We start from the raw sequence: 21,137 nt of genomic DNA on the forward strand, positions 1-21,137 counted from the left end.
ATTAGATGCTGCAATGAGGGAACATTAGGATCTTTCTACATGGATGAATTGAGATGGATCGAATGGCCTTTATCATCCCTAATTCGATCTCTTAAAGCCATTGCAAGAACGTAATTTCTATTGTTGGGTACAATTGTGTGGTGGTGACAGCACTGGACTAGCAACCCAGAGGTTATAAGTTCAGATCCCACCAGGGCAACTTGTGAAACTGTACAATAAATCTGGTGATTTGTGGGCTGGCACCAGGAAAAATAGCATCAAAGCTCTTAAATGATCACAAAAGGGACTGATTCCAGCCTTGTGCTCTTAATACCTCTGATATGGCCCAGCAAGCTCCTTAGTTACGACACAATCTCTTTGAGAAGGCGACCCAGCACCTTCTTCTGAGGAACACTAACATTAAATATGGTTTTGCCCCCTTGTAAAAACAAATGAAAGAGCTAGGTTGCAGGGCTTGAGAAAAATGAGTGGGCGTACTTTGAGGGGTGGTTGGTAACAGTTTTGTTTAAAAGAGATTACTCGTACTAGAGGCTATATTATACAACAGTTTAATATTGAGGGGAAAAAAACTTAAGATGCAAAATTTGCAACAGGAAAAAGAAAATTGGAAGCCTGATGTGACTCGGAAGATGATGTGGAGTCTGACAACTTCCTTGGATCGAGGAGGGTCTCTCATAGTTACATTGGAGAGGCAGCTGGCTAAGGCGGTTGAGTGTTGCCTGTAAGCTTCATGGTTCTGGCACTGTCCCTCCGTTCTCCAGCCCAGCCTCTTCCAGCTTCTCTAGCGACCCATCCTTTGACTCCTCGTCCTCTTGGTCCTCATCTTCTGGCTCCTCGACCTCTGGTTGCTTGAGCTTTGGCTGCTCCTCAGTCTCTGACTCCTCCTCGCTCTTTGGCCGCTCCTCGCTCTTCGGCTCCTCCTCGCTCTTTGGCCGCTCCATGGTCTTTGGCTTCTCCTCAATCTTGGGCTCCTTCTCAGTCTCCGGCTCCATGTATTCGTTGAGCTGCTTCTTGTGTCGCAGCGTCCTCAACTTGGTGCAGTACTCTCTCTCCCGGAGCAGCTGGCTGCGCTGTTCCTCCAGCTCCATCTGCTGCTCACGGAGGACCCGGGAGCGGCGGATCAGGCACACCAGCACCTCCCGCAGCTGCTGGTTCTCGACCTTGATCGATTGGATGTGCTCGATCAGACAGCAGACCGCCTCCTGTGGGGCAGATGGAGGACATTGTTTGAAACTTGTCTTATTAACTTGAAGACCTCTATCAGGTCGCCCCCTCCTTAATATTCAGGCTTTTACAACCAACACTTTGTCACCTATTACGATAGCAAAATACTGCGGATGCTGGAAATCCAAAATAACAACAGAAAATGCTGGAAATACTCAGCAGGCCAGGTAGCATCCGTGGAGAGAGAAACAGAGTTAACGTTTCAGGTCGAAGACCTTTCGGCAGAACTCGAAAAAAACAGGAAATGGAAAGCAAGTTTAGGGGCTGGGAAAAGGGGGAGGGGATGAAATAACAAAAGGGAAGGTCAATGATAGGATAGAAAGCAGGAGAGATTAAGAGACATTGACTGCTTGCTTGATTTACTTTGTCTTCAGCCCCATTCTTCTTAAGCTTGGCTGTGTCCTGCACTATGGCCCTTGACCCTTCACCTGAGAGTTTGCCAAACTTCACCATAGTGCGTAGAAGCAGCGACAAGTGTCACTCCTGTTTGCACTGCGCTGGAAGTAGCGCCTATGTTGCATTTCTCTTGGACTCACTGGCCCAGATATTCCGATCGCAGGCCTCCTGCGGGCAGAGGAATGCGATCTGGAAAAATCTGCGCCCTTACCCGAGGGCTCTCTGGAGGCGCACAGTTCCAATGCTGGGCCTCTCCAAACTGCCGGTGCGCAGGGCCCACGTATCCCAGAGGCGCAGGTAGTTCACAGCGTCCCTGGGATCACGTGGGCCATGGGGAGCCAATCAAAGAAGGGAATCTCCCTTCATACATTTGACAGGAAGACCTGTCAAACATATGAATGGAGATCACCCCCAAAACATAGTAAAACTTTAAATAAATTTTAAAAAACATCACATTTTTAAAATGACTAGAAAGTACAAATAAATTAACTATTTTAAACAAAACTTTAAATTTTTGAAAAAAATAATTAAAGTTTTTTACGGGGCTAAAAATAAACGTACCCTTTTTTAAAGTATTTTTAAATGATAAATCAGTGGAAAAAAAATTTTTAAACTTTTTTTCTACTCTTATCCTGGTAAAAGCTTTTACCAGGCGCAAGAATTGTAAGTGTTTTCTGCGGGTGGAGGGTCTCCAAAAAGCGGAACTCTCCCCCTGTAGAGGCCCTTCTCCAGGGCAGCCAGAGGATCTGTCAAGAGCTTTCTTGACAGATCGCAAATGCCGGTTTCCAGCGCATGCGCAGTGCATGCCTGAAACCGGCATTTCCGATGTCCCTACGGGTGGGTACACAGCGCGTACCCACCCATAGGGATTGGAATATCCGGCCCATTGAATTTTCAGCACAGCAGGAGACCATTTGGCCCATTGCACCTGGCCTGGTGCTCGGTCTTTAACTGTGGGAGCTTGCTGTGCGCAAATTGGCTGCTGCATTTCCCGACATTACAACAGTGACTATGCCTCAAGAGTAATTAATTGCCTGCAAAACGCTTTGGGACGTCTTGAAGTCGGGAAAAGTCCTTTTCTTCACTAGGAGCATAAAGGGGGAACGAGAGAGGGAATGTTTTCACACAGACATCAGAATGAGCTGATAGCAGAGTGAGATTAAGAACTTCTAAAACAGGAGGTTGAAGAGAGGGAATTAGGTGCAGAGAGGGAAGGAGGTGCTAAGCATACTAGCTGATTTTATACATAAGTAACATAAACTTTAGAACTAAATAAACCTAATATTGTCAACAAAGAAAGGGACAGTAGTGTGTCAACTCCTGCAAGATGTGAGAGTATCGAGTTGATTCGGGCAATCACAGTCTGTGGGAAGTGTCTGCAACTCGCCTTGTTCAAGCTCAAAATCTCAGAACTTGAGACGGAAACAACCCGACACATCATGGAGGCAGCGCAGTTTCTGGAGCGAGAGTTTGAGATGAAAGTCACTTCAATGAGAGTTCTGGAGCAGGCAGTGGAGGAACAAAGATGGGGCAGAGAAAGGCAGGAAGGAAAGGCTAGAACAAGAGTGCCCGGGGCACCTTATGCTCTTAAACAGACTGGTAGCTTGAGCTTCCTGTGGGGGAAATGAAGACTATGGGCAGCTCCATCAATAACTACCAATGATCTCAAGAAACAAGAGATGGCTCAAGGGGGGAGATTAGCAACACTGCTGGGAATTACAACAGCTTGCATTTATTTAGCGCCTTTAACATAGTGAAACATCCCAAGGCGCTTCACCGGAGCGTTATCAAACAAAAATTGACACCGAGCCACATGAGATATTAGACCAATTGACCAAAAGTTTGGTCAAAGAAGTAGGATTTAAGGAGCATCTTAAAGGAGGAAAGAGAGGTGGAGAGGTTTAGGGAAGGAATTCCAGAGCTTAGGGCCCAGGCAGCTGAAGGCACAACGGCCAATGGTGGAGCGATGAAAATTGGGGATGCTCAAGAGGCCAGGATTGGAGGAGTGCAGAGATCTCGGGGGGGGTTGTCGGGCTGGAAAAGGTTATAGAGATAGGGAGCAGCGAGGCCATGGACGGATTTGAAAACAAGGGTGAGAATTTTAAAATCGAGGCGTTGCTTAACCGGGAGCCAATGTAGGTCAGCGAGCACAGGGGTGATGGGTGAACGGGACTTGGTGCGAGTTAGGACACGGGCAGCAGGGTTTTGTATGAGCTTAAGTTTATGGAGGGTGGAAAATGGGAGGCCAGCCAGGAGTGCGTTGGAATAGTCAAGTCTAGAGGTAACAAAGGCATGGATAAGGGATTTAGCAGCAAATGGGGCCTCAAATATTCACAGTATTTATTAACGACTTAGATGATGGCGTAGAAAGTCATACATCAAAGGGTAGTGGAAATCTGAAACTCCCCCAAAAAGCTGTTGAGGCTGAGGGGTCAATTGAAAATTTTAAAACTGAGATTGATAGATTTTTGTTAGGTAAGGGTATTAAGGGATATGGAACCATGGTGGGTAGGTGGAGTTAAGAAAAAGAAAGATTTGCATTTCTATAGCGCCTTTCACGACCACTGGATGTCCCAAAGCGCTTTACAGCCAATGAAGTCAAGGACATTCAGCCTCCGATCTTCGGGTAAGCATTCTCCAAGGTGGCCTTCGAGACACACGACAACGCAAAATCGTCGAGCAGAAACTGATAGCCAAGTTCCGCACCCATGAGGACAGCCTCAACAGAGATCTTGGGTTCATGTCACGCTACATGTAACCCCACCTGATGCAGGGTCATCCAGACTCGAGTCGACATTGGCTTGTTCTCTCTACACGGATGCGGCCGGACCTGCTGTGATTTCCAGCCAAAAAAAAAGAAAATGTTTTTTGTCTGTTTTTTTGTTTTTCATACAGACCCCAGCATCTGCAATATTTGACCCCTTGTGACCCCACCTCATTATTCTTTGATGTAATGTTTCCCTGACTGACCTGTTTGGACACCATTCACACCTTTGACTGCTGTGATTATCTCTCTGCCGAGGTGTGATTAATGGCAGTTGGAAAGGTTACCTGTAAACATCTGACATGATTCTCTGACTATATAAGCTGTGTCTTTATGCATTTCTCCACTTCACCTGAAGAAGGAGCAGCGCTCCGAAAGCTTGTGATTTCAAATAAAGCTGTTGGACTATAACCTGGTGTTGTGTGACTTTTTTCAATGAAGTTGAAGTGGGGAAAGAGTTAAAATAACATCGCTGGCAGCTCACAGAATGGTGTAAGAGAGGCAGTTGCTGACATGAAAGACCACATCCATAAGGTGTGGTCAAGATAACCAACCTTTGAGACTAAAAACAACTCAGTTGAGACATGGGCCCAGATATTCCGATCGCAGGACTCCCGCGGGCGGAGGACTGCGATCTGGAAAAATCTGCGCCCTTACCTGAGGGCTCCCGGGAGGTGCAGAGTTCCGCTCCTGGGCCTCTCCAAAGTGCCGGTGCGCAGGGCCCACGTATCCCAGAGGCGCAGGTAGTTCGCAGTGTCCCTGGGATCACGTGGGCCATGGGGGGCCAATCAAAGAAGGGAATCTCCCTTCATGCACTTGACAGGAAGACCTGTCAAGTATATGAATGGAGATCACCCCAAAACATAATAAAACTTTAAATACATTTTTAAAAAATCACATTTTTAAAATGGCTTGAAAGTACAAATAAATTAATTATTTATTTTAAAAACTTTAAATTTTTGAAAAAAATAATTAAAGTTTTTTACGGGGCTAAAAGTAGACTTACCTTTTTTAAAGTATTTTTAAATGATAAATCAGTGGAAATTTTTTTTAACTTTTTTCAACTCTTACCCTGGTAAAAGCAGACCTTACGCCTGCTTTTACCAGGCGCAAGAATTGTAAGGATTTTCTGCGGGCGGAGGGTCTCCAAAAAGCGGAACTCTCCCCCCGTAGAGGCCCTGCTCCAGCGCAGCCGGAGGATCTGTCAAGAGCTTTCTTGACAGATCAGAAATGCTGGTTTCCAGCGCATGCGCAGTGCATGCCTGAAACCGGTATTTCTGATGTCCTATGGGTGGGTACACAGCGCGTACCCACCCGTAGGGATCGGAATATCCGGCCCATGATGTCTCGCACTTCAGCTGCCCCTATGGTTTTGTTATCTGGGTCACAATACTGCCAAGTTATTTTTTAATCAGTGTTCAGCAGTTTGGGCTAATAATTGAGTATGCAGCTTACACATGTTTACCTTAGGACATGTAACCCAATCCGTGAAGGTGCATGCGGGCCAAGATCCAATCAGGTTGCGGGAATGAATTGTGCATGAGGCCGCCATGCTTATTTGAATGTATAAAAATGTAGTGCTTGCTGTAACAATTTGGAGAAGTCTGGCTAAGACAGAGCAGACTGTCTCCCCACTGGTGTAATAAAGACAACTTGACTATCGATCTGAAAACCTTGTGTCGAGTGTTGGTTTAAAATACTCCACATCAACTGGCGTCACGAACAGGATTCCACACGGACGAGAGGCACGGGCGAGTGAAGCTGAGCCAAAAAACGTGAATACTTTCAAACTACCACGTACAGTTAGGGCAAGGCAACACCGTCTCGTGTCCACCGCCCCCTTTGGAATCAAAGAACTAAAAGGTTTGAATCGATACGTGGTCTCGGGGTTCGGGCGAAACGCGCGGAAGTATAGGCGTGGTATGAGTTGCAAGTAGTGCGTTAACTTTGGTGTAAAGTATAAGCATACCTCTGACAATAAATAACCCGAACAAAAATGGCGGCCGGGAAATGGGAAGAGCTCGAGCGGGGACCGGTGGGGTCTCTGACATGCTATTTAGCAGACAAAAATAAAAGATTAATTGACAAAATGGCTAAAAACAATTGGCAACCGAACGACCCACCAGCCAAACAAAGAGAATGGTGGGCCAAAGAAACAAAATTAAAGGGAGAAAAGGCCATCATTTTAGTGGCTCGCGCATATTATGAGTTGAGTAGACGCACTCGAATATGGACCAAAAATGGGTGCCAAAATTGTACCCGAGTACCAGTAATGGCAACAGCTCCTGTAACGCCGTCGGAGGTGAAAGGAGTAGACGAGGACGGGATAGACTGGGACGCGCTAGGCCAAAAAGCGGCTGAATATGACCCTGACTATAATGGCGGGGAAATCCCGCCCCCATATGATGATGTAAAAGCGGCACCTATTAAGGTGGAATTTATTCCGGGCACCCCCGCAGTGCCTATACCGGCAGGGGCACCCCCAGGCACCATAGCCATCCCAGCAGTACCTATACCGGCAGGGGCACCCCCAGGCACCATAGCCATCCCAGCAGTACCAGCTCAGATAAAGAACACTTATGTACCTTTCTCCCCAGGAGATAAATTGAAGTTGCTTCAAATACCTGCCGGAACTAAAGCCCCGACAGAGTAATGCCGTATTCTGGCAGAAACTAAGAGAAATGAGAATATGTCACAACTTCCACACTCGGATGTTGATGGACTAGTGAGGGCAAAAATGAGCGAAGATATGTGGGGTCAATTACCCCAACAATACAGGGACGGGACATGGTGTCAAGATGTAGCCCCTGCAAACCAGCAAAGAGATGCGGATTATACAGCATTTCGGACCGCTGTTACACAAGTCTTGGGAGTAGTACCAGTAAACTGGGGACTAGTCATAGGAATTAGTCAGGGGAAAGAGAAGTCCGCCCATGACTATGGAGAACGGAAGTGGACTAGCTTCGTAGCCCACTCAGGTATAATAGCACCACAACGAGACAATTTGGCATTTTTAAAAATGTACAAGGAAGGGCTGAGTGGTGCCCATCAGGCCATACTAAAAACTGGGCTGGTCACCATGCAGACCTTTGATGAATTGATTAGATGGGCGACCGAGGTGGACAACCAGCAGAAAGTTAAGGTGGCCACCTTGGAGGTACAGGTAGCTGCAGCAAAAGAGATGGAAGTCTGTTTTAACTGCAATAAGCCTGGGCACAAGCATAACCAATGCACATTGCCTTTGAAAAACACAAGAAGGAAATGTAGAAACTGTAATAAACCTGGACACGAACAGCGAGACTGTTGGGCCCAGGGAGGGGGTAAGGCAGGCAAAGGCCCAAGACAACAAGAGGCAGCTTGCAGCGAGAAGATAGCGGACGTGGCTGATATGAATAAGAATCAACTGATTGAACTAATCAAAACCCTGTCACAGTCCTGTTAGGTAGCATCGGCCCCCAGTACGGGCACCGATCCCTGTCTGTATCTAACAGCACTGTTAGGGGGCCGGCAGTATCATATGTTAGTTGACACAGGGGCATCAGTGTCTATAACCAATTTGGACCTCCCGCGCACAAAAACCTCAATACTGATACAAGGAGTGGGCGGGAAGAGTAATCACGCGTACAAAAACGAGACACAATTATTGGAACTAGGAGGAATTTTTCTCCCGGTCCAGTTAAGGATATGTGATAACCCAGAGGGAACAATCTTAGGAGTGGATGTACTAAGTGAACTGGACCTGGTGATAGATGTACGAAATAAGACTGTATTACGAAAGCGCGTAATTGATGATAAATTCGAAGCCAGGAATATGGCCAGTTACATGACAAAGATTGGTAGTATTAAACGTAGTTTGGTAGTATTATTGGTAGTATTAGTAAAAAGATATTAGCGTGTAAAGTTAAGGCACATGGGATTGGGGGCAAGGTACTGTCTTGGATAGAGAACTGGTTGGCAGACAGGAAGCAAAGAGTTGGAATAAACGGGTCTTTTTCCGAGTGGCAGGCAGTGACTAGTGGGGTACTGCAGGGATCAGTGCTAGGACCCCAGCTATTCACAATATATATTAATGATCTAGATGAAGGAACTAGATGTAATATCTCCAAGTTTGCAGACGACACAAAGCTGGGTGGGCGTGTGTGCTGTGAGGAGGATGCAGGGAAACTCCAGTATGATTTGGACAGGTTGGGTGATTGGGCAGATGCAGTATAATGTGGATAAATGCGAGGTTATCCACTTTGGTGGCAAAAACAGGAAGGCAGCTTATTATCTGAATGGCAATAGATTGGGAGAAGGGGAAGTGCAACGAGACCTGGGTGTCCTTGTGCACCAGTCGCTGAAGGTAAGCATGCAGGTGCAGCAGGCGGTTAAGAAGGCAAATGGTATGTTGGCCTTCGTAGCGAGAGGGTTCGAGTACAGGAACAAAGATGTCTTGCTGCAGTTGTACAGGGCCTTGGTGAGACCACACCTTGAGTATTGTGTGCAGTTTTGGTCGCCTTATCTGAGGAAGGATGTTCTTGCCACGGAGGGAGTGCAGCGAAGATTCACCAGACTGATACCTGAGATGGCAGGAATGACGTATGAGGAGAGATTGGGTCGATTGGGCTTATACTCGCTGGAGTTTAGAAGAATGAGAGGGGATCTCATTGAAATTTATAAAATTCTAACAGGACTAGACAGGCTAGATGCAGGAAGGATGTTCCCGATGGCCGGGAGTCCAGAACCAGGGGTCACAGTCTAAGGATAAGGGGTAAGCCATTTAGGACAGAGATGAGGAGGAATTTCTTCACCCAGAGAGTGGTGAACCTGTGGAATTCTCTACCACAGAAGGCAGTGGAGGCCAATTCATTAAATATATTCAAGAAGGAGTTAGATATATTTCTTAAGGCTAAAGAGATCAAGGTATATGGGGAGAAGGCAGGGACAGGATACTGAATTTGGATGATCAGCCATGATCTCATTGAATGATGGAGCAGGCTCGAGGGGCCGAATGGCCTACTTCTGCTCCTATCTTCTATGTTTCTATGTAAACAATTAGAAAGGGATTGGGCACAAGATGGAATATGGGGAGTCCTATGCCAGGCGGTAGAAGGGGTATGGGCCACCTCCAAACAGGACTGCGGACTAACTATAATTAACCCTATCATGATACCCGGACCGGAGCACAAGGCGCATAGACAATACCTGTTAAAACCAGCAGCCAAAGAGGCCATATCCAGGATAGTAACCGAGTTAGTGAAACAGGGAGTGTTAAAAGAAACCACAGCAACCACAAACTCACCAATTTGGCTGGTAGGTAAACCAGACGGATCGTAGAGATTAACTATAGATTACACCGCATTGAATAAGGTAACTCCGCGAGAACACCCAATAGTGGCAAGTCCCTCTACAATATTTAATGGTCTGAAACCAGACTTTAAGATATTTACAGTCTTGGATATAGCGAACAGGTTCTGGTCCATACCATTGGCAGAGGAATCACAAGGGAAATTCGCCTTTACTGTTGGGGATAGACAGTATACATGGACCAGGGTCCCGCAGGGGTTCCACAATAGTCCAAATATATTCCACCGTGTACTGAGTCAAGCCTTAGATGAATTAGACCTATCAAAGTACCAGAGCGCCCTACTCCAATATGTCGATGACATAATGATTGCATTAGAGGACACCAAAGGACACATGGGAGCATTACTAGCCACCCTCCAGGCACTGAAGAAAGCTGGCTTTAAAATGAACCCCAAAAAGGCACAGGTTGGACTGTCCAAAGTAAAGTATCTAGGACACAAAATTAGCCAGGGGTATCAGGCACTCCCGCAGGAACAAAAGGCAGCCATAAAAGACATGCCAAGGCAAGTGACCGTCCGGGGAGTGAGGAAAGTGTTGGGACTATTTAACTACTGCAGGAATTTTATATCAGACTTTGCAGGGAAAGCAGAGCCGATTCAATGGTTAGTTAAAGGGGGGAGACCCGCCACAGACAAGATAGAATGGGAATCAGAGCAGGACGAGGCTTATGCAAAATTAAAAGCTGCCCTGACGTCTGCACCCGCACTAGGATTGCCAAATCTAGTCAAACCATTCCATATATACTATAGTATAGACGGGAACTTCTATAACGCCATGGTCACCCAAGTGTACAGGGGAGATATGAGGCCAATTGCCTATTACTCCACCCAGCAAACCCCCATGGCTAAAGGAATGGCGAGATGCGTGGCGGCCCTTGACTGTGCCGCATGGGCAGTGCAGATATGTGAGCCCGTCACTATGTCAGGACAGCTGATACTATACACGCAACACACAGTGGTGGACCTGCTAAACACAGGCAAAATGAAGGCTGTATCAGACAGAAGGAGGGCGGCTTGGGAAGCAGTATTGATACCCAAGGACAGATCAGTCCAGATTATAAGGGAACATAGAGTCAACCCCGCGGAGGGAATGCTATCAGAGGGTGAGGCACATGAGTGTCAGTTAGTAATCAAAGAAGAGGTCAGAGGAACCGTATTAGAATCACCCCTTGAAAATCCCGAAAACACCTTTTATTTGGACGGATCTTGCCGATATATAAATTGAGAGCCACACACCGGTTGGGCAGTAGTATCCGAGAACGGAGAAACAGTCGCAAAGGGAGGGCTTGAAGGAGGAACCTCAGCGCAGGTAGCAGAACTAGTGGCTCTCACGGAAGCACTGAAATTGGCAAAAGGAAAACGAGTAAATATATACACAGACAGTAGGTATGCATTTGGGGTAGTGATTGATTATATGACAGCGTGGAATAGGAGAGGATATGTAACCTCCGGAGGAGGACAAATACGGCATGAGGAAGTAGTGAGAGACCTAGTAGAAGCGGTAAAAGGAGCAGAAGAGGTAGCAGTGATTAAAATAAAGGCACACCGCAAGACAGTGAGCGAGCAACAAAAGGGAAATATGCTAGCTGATCAGGCAGCAAGAGCAGCGGCGGACACAGAGATGCCTACACCAATAGCAGCAGGTAGGATAGGAGCAGAGGAAGTGAACATTAAGAGAATCCAAGAGGAGACCGAAATGGAGGAGCAGGAGCAGTGGACAAAGAGAGGTGCAGCCAGAGGTAGAGATGAAATATGGAAAAAGGACCTCAGGGTGGTAGCCCCTCGCTGTATCCAGGAGAATTTGTTGAAAATATACCATGAGCCAGACCATGGGGGGCGGAATGGCATGACAGGTAGGCTAAGTATAGATTGGTGGTGGAGTGGAACGGGACAAGATGTGGCAAGATACTGCAGACGCTGCATCATCTGTGGACAGCATAACCCAGGTAGGCCCATAAAGGTTAGAATGGCCCACCAGCCACGACCCAAAGGCCCCTGGGAAAACCTCCAGATAGACTTTACTGGACCCCTACCCAACAGCAGAGGGAAGAAATGCTGCCTAGTGATCATAGACCAGTTTACAAGGTGGGTGGAAGCATTCCCCACCAGAGACTGTGGTGCTCAGACTGTGGCCCGGATATTTGCATACGACGTGATACCGAGATGGGGGGTCCCGTTGCAAATAGATTCAGATCAAGGCATCCACTTTACAGGAAAGGTAATGAAGGAAGCTTGTAAGCTACTGGGAGTAAGACAGAAGTTCCACATCCCCTATTATCCGCAAAGCTCAGGCATGGTAGAGCGAATTAACAGAACCCTGAAACCAGCCTTAAGCAAGGCCATAACCGAAACCGGACAGGGATGGGTGGATGTCCTCCCATGTATCCTGATGAGGCTGAGAGCCACCCCAAACAGGACTGACACCATACGAACTCATGACTGGACGAGCCATGCGTCTGCCGGAAGGAGTAGCATCTGGTAGCGAGGGACTGGGACCCTTAAAAGATAAAATTAAGAAATATGTACAAACATTGGATAATCAATTGAAGGAGCTCAAACAAGAAGTTAAAGAACAGCAAGACATCAGAGCTAAAAATACACAAAAGCAGGGGGCCTCGGAGCCCCTACCCAAGGTGGGCGAGCAGGTATTTGTTAAAATATCACCAGAGAGATCGGGATTCTCAGCTAGATGGACCGGACCATTTGAGGTTATCATGACCAGCGATACGTGCGCATGCATAGATATGAGGGGAAAGGGTAGGTGGAAACATTGGACCCAACTAAAACGGTACAACAATAACCCATCTGACCTTAAATCCCACAAGAACAATGGAATAAACACCGGAGATAAACTAACATCTGGTGACGACCAGGCTTCTGCTTAATATACAGGGAAACTTCATGAAGGTGGGATTACTGCTGGGAATCATATGCATATTAATAGTTCACGAAATAAGTGAAGGGACATCCCATATTACACGACAAGTACATGATGAAGAAGCACGTTTTAATGGAACAATCACATTCGGAGTCTCATCCGCGGTCCCATGTGGGAAAAAGAGGACTGGGAATGTGAACTATGGTAAATAGAGTCATGGGGGGGATTTTAACTCAGGTGCGGGATGGTGTCGTGTTATCCGAATTTCGTGCTTCCCACACGAATCTAAATGGATGTGGGAGATTGATGCAATTTTAACTTAATTGGCCAATTGATTTCCGACGTGTGGGAAGCCTTTGCAAATGGGTTTTTCATGACCGAAAGTTCCCTCCGATGACGTCATCATTGCTGCTGCATTTAAGGTCCACAGCAAGCCTTGCTTCTTCTGCAGACTGCCAAGCTTCTTGACTGTGCAGTGTGAGGGAGCTGCAGCAAATATGACAAGCGGGAGGGCCAGATCAGCTCCTCGCTTTGACAAGGTGGCACTGCAGGCATTAGTGGATGGGACTAGGGCCAACAGGGAGGTGCTCTTCCCTTCATCAGGGAGGAAGAGGCCTCCCACTCAGACCAAGGCAGTGTGGATGTAGGTGGCTGAGGAGGTCAACTCCTTGGGAGTCAGCCGCAGAACCTGGATACAGTGCAGGAAAAGATTTCATGACCTTCAGCGCACTGGAAAAGTGAGCATGAATTTCCCATCACCCTCAATCTGATCCCCATTGCCTTTCCTCACCAGCACTCAGCTTTAGCAATCTCTTCCTCCACATCCCACTTGGCACTGACATCCATGCACCCTTACCCATTCCCTCTCTCTCTATGCTCACATTCACATAACTATTCCACCATGCAGCCCTCACACTCCCTATCATTCTGATGCTTTGAACACAACTGACAACACACAGGGAGGGCCCTTGGTCTTGCAACCTCACTCCATCTTTGTCTCCTTCTAGTATCTATGCTATGCAATCTCTACACTCACTCCTTCATTCTCACTCAACCTCCACTTGTCTCCCTCATTGCAGGAAAAGATAGCTCACAACAAAAGAGAGCGAGCCAGGACAGGAGGAGGGACAGCCTCAGTAGCCCACCTGACCCCCTGGGAGGAGGCTGTCATGGGAATGATGGGAATAGAGGATGATTCGCGCGTGGGGGACAGACAGACGGGTGTAACACAGCAAGCTGGTGACAGAAAAGTTTCCCATCTCTCTCTTTGACATTGCATGAGTCACTGATAATGATTGTGAAGCTGTAACAGATGGACTTATGAGCATCTGCAAAAAGCTATGTGCATGTAGCCTTTGCATCACATCTCTGACTCTTTCCTTCACTCCCCCACAGGACCATCACAAGCATCCATCCCCCCTAGCCAGGAAGAAGAGGCTGAGCGGCCAGATTCCTCAGAGGAAGTTGCAACCTCTGAGGGTGCAGCATCAGCAGAATTCAGCGCACCCAGCACCTGTGCAGACACTCACACCTCGGTGGGACTTTTGGGACATAGAGTAGTGTTGTCACCTGGTGTATCACAGCTCACAAGTGAGCATCAGCAGATTGTGGAGACAGGGACAGCAGTGGAGAGTCCTAGTCGGAGGGCGCAGGACTCTGCCAGCTCGGCTCAGCAGCATGTCGACCCTCTGCCTCTGGGTCCATCCATAAGATCAGAGGTGATGGAACTCCAGGCACAGATGCAGGAGTCTCTGGCAGGTTTTGTCTCTAGGGTCGCTGCGAGTGTGGAGCGAATGGAGGAGTCCATAGCGAACATGAGCAGAGCCTTTGTGGAGTCATTGGCGCATGAACGCATCAACACGGAAAGGATGGCTTCCTCCGTGGAAAGGATTGCTACCTCCGTGGTAAGGCTGGCTACCGTAGAGGAGAGGATGGCTATGGTAGAGGAGAGGATGGCTATGGCCATGGAGGAGCTTAGTCGCCAGGGTATGGAAAACATGGTAATTGTTCAGAATAGAATGACATCTCTTGAGGAGCGATGGGCATCTATTGAACAGAGAAACCAGACCTTCATAGAAGTCCTTCTGAGTAGGACTGCCATTGCAGATACGGGTCCCCATGGCCCCCCTGATGTGCAGCAAGGTGCTCTCCAGCCACTTGCAGGCACTGAGGGGGACCTGACCCATGAGAGGGAGGTTGGTGGCAGACCTCAAGGAAGTGGGGGCTCCTCTCCAAGCGCTCACACTTCCCTCGGTCAGAGCCCCACTGGAGTCCACACCCAAGTGAGACAGACATCTCAACCCCTGCACATCTGCAGGAGCAGCGGACTGTTGACAATCCCTCACAGGCTTGCAACCCCAGAGGATGCCCGCAAAAGGTGTCGAGACAGGAGCAGCAGGAAAGTGAGCAAGGGGCCTCCACATCTGCTGAAGCCACAGGGGAGGTACCACGTAGGAGCACGCATAAGAGGAAAATTCTGCACAAATAGTCACAAGGGTAGTCACTTGGGTGTAATTGTGTGTTTATTGTAAAAATGCATCACGTCGTTATTGAACATAAAAATTCTGATGGCAAATGTTGCAGTTCTGGCGTCTGTCATTTCGCTATTGGGACTTCCACATTGGGGCCTTAGGAATACTTGCAACTGTCAGTATGGTGGTCAGAGTGCTAGGAATCCTCTGGTTCTTGGCCATTGTCAAAGCTCTGGTAAGAAGCTGCAAGGCAAAAGTGTTTGATTGACTAGGCTAAGGAAATCTGGCCAGGATGAGTGCGTTCCTTGCATCCCGGGCAGCAATGTTCTTGCGTACTGCTGCCGCTGGTTGATGGGCCTCTGCAGGATGCTGCTGCTGCTCCTGCTCCTCCTCCTCATCATCCTCATCTGAGGAGGATATGTGACGAGCCACTTGGTCCTCAGGAATCTGCAAGCCACGACGCTGTGCCATGTTGTGAAGTGCACAGCAAACCACGACGATTCTGGAGACCCTGGCTGCTGAGTACTGCAGGGCTCCACCTGATCTATCCAGGCATCTGAAGCGCATCTTCAGCAAACCGATGGTTTGCTTGATAATGGATCTGGTGGAAATGTGGCTGGAGTTGTAGCGCTCCTCAGTTTCGTTGGCTGGCCTCCTCAACGGCGTCATTAGCCACGTCCTCAGGGATAGCCCTTGTCTCCAAGTAGCCATCTGTTAAGTTGATCTGGCGGACTGAATAGCGGAGGCACACTAGACTGGTGCAGTATGAAGGCATCATGGCAACTGCCAGGGTACATGGCACAAACATGCAAAATTTCCTTCTTGTGGTCACACACCAACTGAACGTTGAGGGAGTGGAAGCCCTTGCGGTTGACAAAAATACCTGGATTGCGATGGGGTGCCGTAAGGGCCACATGTGTGCAGTCAATGACACCCTGTATTCTTGGAAAGCCTGCCAGATTAGCTAATCCAACCGCTCGTGCTATGACACTTGCTCGATCCTTGGTGAAATGGATGTGATTGTGCGCGAGGGCAAAGAGGGCATCGGTTACCTGCATGATGCAAGTGTGTGCGGCCACCTGGGAGATGCCGCTGATGTCTGCTGCTGATCCCTGGAATGAGCCTGAGGCAAAAAAGTTGATTGCGGTGGTGACTTTGATGGCCACTGGTAATGCTTGTCCACCTGGTCCTCTGGGCAGCAGGTCTTGCAGATGTCAGTCACTACCTCTCGCGAAAGTCGGAGTCGCCTTTGGCACTTCTGCTCAGACATGTTGAGGTAGCTGACCCTGCGCCTGTAGACCCTGTTTGGGGGGTATCTCCTGCACCGACGGGCTTCCAGGCGCTGGCCCCTTCTGGCCTGTGCAGCCTCAGGTGGGTGAGCAGCAGCCTGGCGCTCCTGCTGCAGTTATTCCTGGTTCTGCTGCTGCTGCGGTTGGTGCTCGAGCTCCTCTAATGCCCAGATGGGAAGGAAATAAATGGCTCCCATGCTTCTGGTATATGCCTCAGTTGAGTGTTTCCTACCAGGCGTGTTTCACGTGGGGAAAGGGTTAAAATCGCAAGGGTCTTTCAAAATAGAATTATAGAGGCCATTTAGTGGTTGTTAAGGACCTTAACGACCAGTCCTGCCTCTTGGATGCAGGACGGAGTCGGGACCATCAGACAAGACTGAGTTAAAATTGCTCGGAGTCGGGAACCAGGCGGGGGCCCGCCCGCCAGTTTTTGCGATTTTAACCCTCTGCACGCCTCCAAGCCCAACTCCACAGTTCAATGAAAATCGAGGCCATAGAGTCATAAGGATTGATTTTCCAAGCCCCGAGAAGGTGGGTTTGGAGGCGGGAGTGGTGGGAAAATTGCAGAATCGGGGGGCAGGAACCCATCCCGCCCCCAACCCGCCTCCGTGCCAATGTCCCAGGAGGCGGGTGCCCGACCTGTGCTGGGAGCCACCTCCTCGAGGCGGGAAGGGGATTAGTGCCAATTAACTGTTAACAGGCAGTTTTTTGCCTAATCCCTATTTTTAGCCCTGAAGTGTGGGCTTCCCAACGGCTCCGAAACACGCCAAGTTAGCGAGGTCTGCAGGGGTTGGAGAGGTCGAGATGTCCGTTGTGCAGGTGAGAGATGAGTGCATGTGTGCAGAGGTAAGTGTGTGAGGTAAGTGTAAAGTGTTTTAATAAGTTTTACTTACCTTTACTTTCTCCTGCAGGCTTCCTTCAGTTCTCGGGAGTCCCTCAGCTCACTGGCACAGAAAACAGAATGGCCGCTGAACTGTCAAAAGCTGCAGCCTCTGCTTTCTGGTCTGGAGAGATCTCTAACTGAGTCTGAGTAGAAGGACTCAAGTTAGAAGACAGATTGTCCGTGTTAAACGCTGATTTTTCATCTGTCAAAAGCTCTTGACAGATGAAATGTCAATCGCTGACGTCACCAGTAACCAGATGTCCCTTAATTGGCCTGCTGAGCCCGCTGGGCGGGCTTAACAAGGTCAATCAAGGGAAAATAGCGTGGGTTGGCCACAAGTCTATGGAGGCGGGACTAAAACCCAAAGAGTGGGAGTCCCGCCTCCAAAAGCTCCCCATTGACAAAATCGAGCCCAATGAGTTATACAGCACAGAAAGAGGCACTTCGGCCCATCGTGTCCGCGCTGGCCATCAAGCCCTGTCTATTCTGTGCACTTTATTATGGTCATATTTATGTTAATATACTACAAACCAAATGTATGTTGAATGTTTAAATGTCTTAATCCAAATGTACACTCTCGGGAGCCGCAAGCCTACATTTCGTTGTACTGCACTTGTGCACTAACAATGACAATAAAAGTTGATTTGATTTTGATTTGATTCTAATCCCATTTTCCAGCACTTGGTCCATAGCCTTGTATGCTATGGCGTTTCAAGTGTTCATCTAAATGCTTCTTGAATGTTGTGAGGGTTCCTGCCTCTACCACCCTTTCAGGCAGTGAGTTCCAGATTCCAACCACCCTCTGGGTGAAAAAGTTTTTCCTCAAATCCCCTCTAAACTTCCTGCCCCTTACCTTGAAAGTATGCCCCCTGGTTATTGACCCCTCTACTAAGGGGAAAAGTTCCTTTCTATCTACCCTATCTATGCCTCCATAATTTTGTACACCTCAATCAGGTCCCCCTTCAGCCTTCTCTGCTCTAAGGAAAACAACCCCAGCCTGTCCAGCCTCTCTTCATAACTGAAGCGCTCCAGCCCAAGTAACATCCTAGTGAATCTCCTCTGCACCCTCTCCAATGCAATCACATCCTTCCTATAGTGTGGCGACCAGAACTGCACACAGTAATCCAGCTGTGGCCTCACTAGCGTTTTGTACAGCTCCATCATAACCTCGCTGCTCTTATATTCTATGCCTCAGCTAATGAAGGCAAGTATACCATATGCCTTTTTAACCACCTTATCTACCTGTCCTGTTACCTTCAGGGATCTATGTACATGCACACCAAGGTCCCTCTGATCCTCTGTTCTTCCTAGGGTCCTGCCATTCATTGTGTATTCCCTTGCCTTGTTAGTCCTCCCAAAATGCATCACCTCACACTTTTCAGGGTTAAATTCTATTTGCCACTGTTCTGCCCATCTAACCAACCCGTCTATATCGCCCTGTAGCCTGAGGCTTCCCTCCTCGCTATTTACCACTCCACCAATTTTTGTGTCATCTGCGAACTTACTGATCATACCTCCTACATTCATAGCTAAATCATCAATGTACACTACAAACAGCAAAGGACCCAGCACCAATCCCTGCGGTACACCACTGGACACAGGCTTCCAGTCCCCAAAACAGCCTTCGACCATCACCCTCTGCCTCCTGCCACTAAGCCAATTTTGGATCCAATGTGCCAAATTGCCCTGGATCCCATGGGCTCTTACCTTCTTGACCAGTCTCCCATGCGGGACTTTGTCAAAAGCCTTACTGAAGTCCATGTAGACCACATCGACGGCACTACCCTCATCCACACACCTAGTTACCCCCTCGAAAAATTCAATCAAATTGGTCCGACATGATCTCCCCCTGACAAAGCCATGCTGACTATCCTTGATTAATCCTTGCCTCTCCAAGTGGAGACTAATGCTGTCCCTCAGAATTTTTTCCAATAATTTCCCTACTGGCCTGTAATTCCCTGGTTTATCGCTACTACCCTTCTTGAATAATGGTACTATGTTAGCTGTCCTCCAGTCCTCTGGCACCTCCCCTGTGGCCAGAGAGGTTCTGAAAATTTGTGTCAGAGCCCTTGCAATCTCCTCCCTTGCCTCACACAGCAGCCTGGGATACATCTCGTCTGGGCCTGGGGATTTATCCACTTTTAAGCCCACTAAAACCGTTAGTACCTCCTCCCTCTCAATACTAATTTGTTCAAGTATATCACAATCCCCCTGCCTGATTTCTATGCCTACATCGTCCTTCTCCATAGTGAACACAGATGCAAAATATTCATTTAAAACCTCACCTACATCTTCCGGCTCTACACACAGATTGCCACTTTGGTCCCTAAGGGGCCCTACTCTTTCCCTGGTTATCCTCTTGCCCTTCATATACTTATATAAAACACCTTGGGATTTTCCTTTATTTTGCCCGCCAGTGATTTTTCATGCCCCCTCTTCGCTGTCCTAATTTCTTTTTTAAGTACCACCCTGCACTTTCTATACTCCTCTAGGGCTTCCACTGTTTTTAGTCCTTAGTATCTGCCAAAAGCCTCCCTTTTTTTCCTAATCCATTCTTGTATATCCCTTGACATCCAGGGTTCCCTGGGCTTGTTGGTCCCACCCTTGACCTTTACGGGAACATGTTGGCGTTGTACTCTCTCTATTTCCTTTCTGAAAGACTCCCACTGCTCTGATGTGGATTTTCCTACAAGTAGCTGATCCCAGTCCACTTTGACCAGATCCTGCCTTATCATATTAAAATCAGCCTTCCCCCAACTTAGAACCTTTACTTCCGGTCCATCTTTGTCATTTTCCATGACTACCTTAAATCTCACCGAATTATGGTCACTGTCACCAAAATGCTCTCCTACAGACACTTCTACCACTTGCCCGGCTACATTCCCTAGAATTAGGTCCAGTACCGCCCCTCTCTTGTCGGACTTTCTACATGCTGGCTCAAAAAGCTCTCCTGGATGCACTTTAAGAATTCCGCACCCTCTAAGCCTTTCACACTCTGACTATCCCAGTTAATATTGGGGAAGGTGAAATCCCCTACTATTATTACCCTATTATTTCTACACTTCTCTGAGATTTGCCTACATATCTGTTCCTCCATCTCCCTCTGACTGTTTGGGGGCCTATAGTACACTCCCAGCAAAGTGCTTGCCCCCTTTTTGTTTTTAAGTTCTACCCGTATGGCCTCATTAGAGGAACCTGCTAAGATATCATCCCTCCTTACAGCAGTAATTGACTCCTTGATTAATATTGCAACACCCCCTCCTCTTTTATACCCCCCTCTGTCTCGCCTGAAGATTCTATACCCCGGAATATTGAGCTGCCAGTCCTGCCCCTCCCTCAACCATGTCTCTGTGATAGCAACAATATCATACTCCCATGTGTTCATCAACACCTTCAATTCATCTGCCTTACTCGCAAGACTCCTTGCATTAAAATAAATGCCATCCAGCCTTGTCATACTCCCTTGTGCCGTTACATATTTGCTCTGCCTTCCAGGCTGACTTGTTTTTTCCTCTATATTTGGCTGTGCATCACCCCCTACTATAGCTCCACTCCGTATCCCATTCCCCTGCCAAGTTAGTTTAAACCCCCCCCCCAAACAGCACTGGCAAACCTACCCGCAGGGATGTTGGTCCCGTTCCGGTTCAGGTGCAACCCATCCAACTTGTACAGGTCCCACCTTCCCCAGAAGCAGACCCAGTGATCCAGGAAACTAAAGCCCTCCCTCCTGCACCAACTCTTTAGCCACGCATTCATCTGCTCTATCCTCCTATTCCTATACTCACTAGCATGTGGCACCGGGAGTAATCCAGAGATTACAACCTTTGAGGTCCTGCTTTTTAATCTGCTACCTAGATCCCTATATTCTGCTTACAGGACCTCATCCC

General features: G+C 48.0%; 1 protein-coding gene across 2 annotated transcripts in view; it reads right to left on the minus strand.

The window, feature by feature from the left end:
• Positions 1-532: 532 nt before the first annotated feature.
• The window catches only part of LOC147123781 (coiled-coil domain-containing protein 166-like), a 68,337-nt gene continuing 47,732 nt past the window's right edge, over positions 533-21,137 (minus strand). For both annotated transcript variants that reach the window (XM_085975932.1, XM_085975940.1), the window contains one exon: positions 533-1,202. In XM_085975932.1, coding sequence (XP_085832058.1) covers positions 729-1,202 — 474 coding nt within the window. In that variant the 3' untranslated portion in view covers positions 533-728. The remainder of the gene's footprint in view (positions 1,203-21,137) is intronic.

Source organism: Somniosus microcephalus, chromosome 2, assembly GCF_052327205.1.
Source record: "Somniosus microcephalus isolate GS21.2 chromosome 2, FLI_Smic_1.0, whole genome shotgun sequence".
Classification (NCBI taxonomy): Eukaryota; Metazoa; Chordata; class Chondrichthyes; order Squaliformes; family Somniosidae; genus Somniosus; species Somniosus microcephalus.